This window comes from Podospora pseudoanserina, chromosome 4 (genome assembly GCF_035222485.1).
Source record: "Podospora pseudoanserina strain CBS 124.78 chromosome 4, whole genome shotgun sequence".
Taxonomy (NCBI): Eukaryota; Fungi; Ascomycota; class Sordariomycetes; order Sordariales; family Podosporaceae; genus Podospora; species Podospora pseudoanserina.
The window spans coordinates 3,023,364-3,030,053 of record NC_085923.1 but is presented as its reverse complement, the minus strand read 5'-3'; the positions used below and the strand labels follow the sequence as shown (position 1 = coordinate 3,030,053).

At 53.8% G+C, this 6,690-nt stretch overlaps 1 protein-coding gene across 1 annotated transcript; it reads right to left on the bottom strand.

The window, feature by feature from the left end:
* Positions 1–227: 227 nt before the first annotated feature.
* QC764_406470 (uncharacterized protein) lies at positions 228–3,208 on the bottom strand. The gene is made up of 2 exons (XM_062946937.1): positions 2,560–3,208; positions 228–2,499 (listed from the first exon to the last, which is right to left on the bottom strand). Exons 1-2 carry the CDS (start codon positions 2,657–2,659, stop codon positions 836–838), a joined length of 1,764 nt encoding a protein of 587 aa, XP_062800783.1. The 5' UTR covers positions 2,660–3,208; the 3' UTR covers positions 228–835.
* Positions 3,209–6,690: the final 3,482 nt, after the last annotated feature.

Here is a 6,690-nt window from a genome sequence, read left to right as displayed (position 1 = left end):
TTGCAACACGCAATTCTTTTTTGTCACCACCACCCACCACCCCTTCCTCCTTGCTAGCTCTGCATGCCCCACACAACTTTGCCAACCGCCACCACCACCACCACCAGGAGAAGGGTCCGATCCGGCTCAGCCATAACGTACATACATCCCCGCCCACCTAAAGTCCACCGCCAGTCCGTCCGACCCTTTTTCGTTGCTCCTCTTTTTTTTATTTTTTATTTTTTTGATGCGTGGTGTGTTGTGTGTGCATGTGAAGAAAGAAAGAAAAAACTTGCAATGGCCCAATCCCATGACCAATTGCTATGACAGAAAATAAAAACAGTCGATCAGGTTGGGAAAAAAACAATGCTGACTGATCGTGGTATCATGTGACCCCAAAACCAAAAAAAAGAAAAAAAAAACGCCGGTTCAAATGTTTGCACAATGATGAAAAGCAGAAAAGCTCTCCCAACCAAAGAGAGCTCGAGGGCAGTGATGCCATCCATTGTAAACATCGGTCAAAAACCATAGCCATGCCAAGCCCAAGACCATTCGACCCCCAAATTAGTTTCCCCTTTCCCACCTCCCAGATATTAAGGGGTCGAATTGATGAATGCAATGCCGGAACGAAAAGATGCCCATTAAACTGCAAAACGCCTTCCGATTCATGCATGATGTGTCGTAAAACCGTAGCCGCTTTCGCAAATGCTCGAATCAAAAAAATAATACACGACAGCATGACCGCTTGCCAGATGCCACGGTTGCTGCCTCCCTGGGTATCTTAAAAGTAAAGACGTGTGTGTTATGTGCGATGATGGGTTATATGTCGTGGTTGATGTGTTTGGCCAGTGGGTGTTTACCAGCCTTGAGCATGGTAGCCGGTGAAGGCGTTCTTGTCGAAGACTTGGTCGTCCCAGACCCGGTTGTTGGTCTCGTTGTCCTTCTTCATGTAAGGACGTTCTGGATATTGCTTGAGATTGGCAACATCGTGGGAAGTGTGGCGTCGCTTAAGGACGGCATTAGCAGTCGACGTTTTTTGCGACCGTTCGTGGAGAAGGTTTCTTCGGAGAGACTCTGTGAGCTCGGTAGCCAGCATGTTGCGCCGAGTGGTGCGCGGGGAGAAGGCGGCCTGATGGTGCATCCCCATGGCCATTGTGTTGATGGGCTGAGCTTGGGACCGAGGAATCTCGGTGATCGGGCGCATTGGGGGGGCGCGAGAAGGGCCCCTGTTCTTCATCATGAGTGGCGCGTCATCCGAGTCATTCGGGGAAGCGACGACGGATGGTCCGTTAAGTGCGGCTCGAGTGCGGGGGATGGCCGAGGTAGACTGCGAAGCAATATTGGAGTACTTTTGAGCACGGCTAAGACCGCTGTTGCCCGCCAAAGCGAGAGTAAGGAGAGATCGCCTTGAGGTAAGGTTGGCAGTTGAGTCAACGCGCTTGAAGTGGATCTTGTCCTCCATGCTTGACTTGCCACTCTCCTCGGCCGACTCGTCCTCCTCCCAGTCATCCTCATCATCATCAATTGCACTCTCGTCAAGATACTCGGACTCAGAGTCACTGATAGCAGAAGACTCGAATGTTTGGGTAACCACCTCGTTGTTGAAGGAAGCAGTCTTCTTGTGCGCGTTCATCACGGAGGGGGCTCTGTTGAGGACTTCGGGGACCTTGAGAGATCCATCCTCGTCTGACGAGGCAACTCCAAGCTGGAACATCTTGGACTTGGCCGGGACCTGCTTTCTGATCTCGACCTTTTCGGGGCTGTAGGAGTTATCTGAGCCCGATGAGCACGACCCAGAACCGCCAAGAGCAAACCTCGCAGCTTGCTTCTTGGGCTGGACAAACTTGGGCGCTGGGGCCTCAGTAGGAAGAGGGATGGCGTCATTGTGAGAAGCGGGAGAAGCGGCTGGCGAGGTAATACGGCACGCAGGCAACGGAGAGGTGGAAAAGCCACGGGTCACAATTGTCTGCATTGCCGGCTCCTCGGGAGTGTTTTCGGGCTCTGAGGGCAGGGAATGAGGAGTGTTCTGTTCGGAGGTCTGGGGGGATTCGTCGGTGGTGGAGCCGGAGTGTTCGCTGTCGGGTGGGCACGATGGCTTCTCTTCGATCGATGCAGGGAGCGTGTACTCAATGGGTTGAAGAGGGGCCTTTCCATCCATGATTTGAACGACCATCTTCTCCAACTCGTCCGAAGTGATGTGCCTTTCACGGCCTCGACTACGGCTGCTGGCGCAAGAATCCTGTCTGAGTATCCTTGGGCGTACAATGTCCAAGGGGGCTTGCTCGGATGAAAGGTCAACGGCCTCTTCGTCAGCGACCGAGTCGACGCTGGCGGAGAGCTGCGGAAGCTCCTCATCGCTCGCGCCGCGAGGATATTGAATATCTCGGGGTTGGCTTGTGGCGGAGGACGAGACGAGAACTTCACCGTTCTCGCAGCAAAAGGTTTCTCTGTTCCAGAGGCGCCAACTGAGGTTTTCTAGTCTTCTGCCGTGGGCAACTGAGTCACGGCATCTGGCGAAAACTGCGATAGTGTGTTAGCACGACTTGGGCCGCAGAGAGCCGAGTCGAGTCAGAAACTCACCTGTCCACATGCTGAATAGGTTCTCTGGTTTGGTGGTGTCCACCTTGTGAATGACATTGGCGTCCACTGTGAGGACGGGTATCTCTAAGGACTGCGGCATGATGACTGCTGTGGCTGCTCGGGTGCTCGAGCAGATTCTACAGTGCAGTCAGGATGAATCGTGGCAAATTATTCGCGACGGTTGATCGCGAAGGTCGGTCCCACGTATTTGAAGGAATCAAAGGTTTTCGAAGCGATCCGTACGTTTTTGGGGATCTGCTCTTCACCAACGGCGCACGTTCGAGACCTGGCGGATTGCTCGTATTGGCTCGGATGGACGTCTGGAAACTCTGGTTGTGGTGATTGTAGTCGAAGTCTGTTCCTCCTAGTCGATCTTCCAGCTCAAACTGTTGGTGGACCCGTCGACGTTTTCTCTTTTTCTGTGCGGCGACGACTGATGGAGTGAGTCGCAGCGAAAGTCTTGTTCGTCGGTAACACTGTAGCTTCGATTCGAAGAGCAGGTAGTTGTTACTGGTGATCGAATATCGAATGTCGACGATGTTGGTTCAAGGTCGGGTGGTAGACCAGAGATGGAGAGGGAAGGGAGGTGTGTGTGGTGGGGAGCGGATGTTCATGTAATAAAGACAATTGTAGGGACGCCGGGTGGTGGATCGGCCCTGGGTGCGTGGGAGTTGGGTGGGAAGTGGATTTCAATTGCGCGGTGAATAAAACCAATTGCCTTGGGCAGGTACCCACGACCTGAGAGAGCCCCTGTCAGCGTACCTTATCCCTGTCGCTCGCAGTCGCCGGTACATGTACAAGACAACAAGTTCCCGACGTACCGACAGGGACCTGAAAGCAGGGGGGGAGGGGGGGGTAAAGGCACCTGAAGGTTCCAGGTTCTCTTCCAAAAGTCACTCTTTCCCCGCAAAAACTGCCGTCGTTATTGTCAGCAAAAGCCCTCCTTTTCTTCCTTTTCTTTGATGCCCCTTGTGAAAACGGATGAACTTGTGATCTATGAAGGGCACACGCGGCCACCTATTCTTGCTGGGACAGACAGGACGCTTGCTCTGACGAACTCTTGAGGGCAGTTCTGACACCTGGGCAGGGGGTTTTGGCTTCTCGGGACTCAGGGATAAGTGTGCAATTCGCACGCACGAACGGACCGAAAAGCCTTGAGCTAGAGTGGGTTGACACTTATCCTTATGGGGCAAGAGTATGAAGAAGATGGTGCCCCAGATAGCTTAGCGTTATTCAGTTTAAGCTAACCATTCTGGGCAGTTTGTCTTGCCGTGGGGTTCGGGCTCACTCTCGGCTTGTGTGGGATCATGCGCGTTTTCGCAAAACGGTGTTCTTCTGCCAGGGGAAGATGGTAACTTTCCCAAAAGGTTTAGCTAATACCCGGAAAGGAATGGAGGTCACGTTGAGATGGCGCCAAGCATCCAAAAGAGAAGCAATTCCCTGAAAAAGACAAGACAGAGAGCGCCCGGGGAAATCTGCCGGCTCAAGCCAGCAGCGTCTTGTTTTTGCTGTGCTCATGAGAAACGTTTTGCTTTGCCGTTGCTCACATTTGCGTCCATCTGAGCTCTTCCCAGGTCCTCAAAACGGCCATCTTCCTCCGAGAGTGTTCAGTCAGGAGGGAGCCTTGCGTCGGGTGCCCTGCTGTCTGTCGAGCCAGAAGTCAGGTGCTCTGGCTGGGGAAGCCTAGGCCTTTTTTCCCCACAAATCGCCACCAGCGCTCACCTGAAGCCGCCGTCTCAGCGGGTCGCTGGTCCGCCAGTCAATTCGGCCCATGGCTTTCTGAGGCGCGCCAGCGTGCCTGTTGTTGATCAACCCGTGATCACGAGCCGGCCTCGTGAATTGCCCATTCGCCGTCCCCAGCCTATGGCATTTCCCCAAATTACAGACACAAAGACGTCACCATCAGTCAGCAGCCCCAAGCTCACTTCTAGGCTCAATGCCAGTGGAAAATCAACACACGCCGTGACGCCTGTTGTTGAAAGCGCTCCAAGAGACCAGAATAGCGAGGCCAGAGGACCAATTCGCCGGTTAGGACAAGCCTTGACAGCATCACTCTCGTTTTGCTGACACGACCTGTGATGGCGACCGCTGAGTGGTCGGTCTGGCAGGTGATGTGTTTGGTCACCTCCAGAGTGTTTTTGCTCCAGGCTTGGCTCTCCTTTTGTGCCCCCTTCATCCCGCTGGGCCTCGTGATCCCGCTGGGCCCCATTCCGATTGTCGCAACCAATCCCTCACGCCAGCTGTTCAAGGCGATGAACGCATTTCGCGCGGGGCTCGATATCACGTCGCTTCTCAAAAACCATCAGGCAGACACTCATAATTCATATGCGCCCCGTCTCTCCTCCTATCGCAACACCAAGCACGGGATATCTGACGACCCCAGCCCCTCGGCACCACGATATCACATACTGACTGGACCCTGGAAGCATCTGCTACCAACAACAGCCCGAACATCGGCCTGAAGTCACAGTCTGGGCCTGACCTGGCACAGCGTATGATGATGGTGGACCGCCAGGCACAGATTGCGTCTTTTGTCTTGCATTGATTCGCAGTTCTCAGATTTGTTTTTGGGATATCTGACCTTTCTTCTGCCAGCTCTGAAATGGTTTCATGCTCCTCCCCTTCGCATGAGCCAACACGCGCACCACCCCACGCCGAGGATTGACAACAGCCTTCATCACTGCCAAAACTGAGTTAGAGATGCTGTGGCCAAGACCTCTTCTTGCTCACAGGCAGCTGTGCCGCCGCCACGGTCCCTGTCAGCGGAAGCGGCCCTGCTGTTCCGGTAGTTTGGGGGTGGTTCATCCACTCTCTCTTGCCAAAAACAGGTCGAATTTCCCCCTTGTTATCTCACAATCAGCACTCGTCGCTTTCCCCAGATTCTTCCAGCGCAGTGGTTGACGGAACCTGGTAATATCGACGTCGTGGGCTTGGGAACGGGGCGCATATGCTCCCTGAAAATAGGGTATTCTGATTTTCAGCCTCGTGACATGCGCAAGACAGGGGCTGGTTGATGCAAATGTTGAAGTGGCTTTGCAACCAATGATGGGGAAAGGGATGGGAACACGGCCATGGGATCTGTCCAACCAACCTTCTCGCCACGTTTGCGTGGCTGAGAACAAGAAATCTGCGCTGTACTTTCTATCAGGTAAATGTCCCTCTTCGATAGTCTTGTTACAGGTCTCTCAACGACTTCAGCCGGACTAGGAAAACCACCTGTCTCTACAAATTCCCTATCACAGAGGTACTGGTACCAAGGACCCTGATGGCCAATTCATGAAAACCGGGAGCGCTAGGTTCGCGGAGGCTAGGATGAAGCAGCCGGAGAGAGAAAAAAGCAACAATATCAAGACTCCAACAAGCTGCTGCCGGAGGCCACCGCAGGAACAAGTCCGGTTTTCCCTTTATTACAACGCGGGGGTCCGTCACCTGTGTGTCGGTTGCAGCTTCAATCTCCGGAGCTCTGGGACGCTAATCGGGTTAGACAAGCGAATCTGATCTCCCCATCAAACCCCAGCGTTGCACCAAAAACCCTCAGGCCATATTCATATCATATGGGACATGTCAGTTTCTGCCATGTTCTCCTTTGCAGAGCTTGGGTTTCTCAGCCGATGAGCCAAGATGAAGCAAACAGGCTTTGCTGTCTTTCTGGTCATCAAAAGAAACCGCGGCTCACGACAGTCGAATGTTGTGTCTTTGCATTCTCCCCTCTTGGTGGCGAATTGCAATTCGGGTGCACACGGACTGCTCCCGTTCGCTTGCGGCTCGCGGCGGTCACCTGCTCTGAGGAGAACTGCTGAAGTGTCAGCCTGCGTCCCCGGATGCGCCGGCCAATCAGAGCGAGCGTTTTCGTGCACATGGCTGCCCCTCGAACCCCCACGTTTTAATGAACTTCCCCCGCATTCAAAACACCCCGGTCCCGCAGGCGTCCTCTGTAACCACACCTGTTACCTGCCTCATGAGGGGACCTTGGACCGTGATGGCCATCAATCTCTCGACTTCTATCGCTCCCTACCAGGCTCGACAGGGAAGGTCCAGTCTCACGAGTTTCATCTGACCTTTTTATCTCCCCTTCGGTGTCCGAAATGATCCAAGAGAGGCAATTCCGTATCCCAATGCCACGGAATGGCG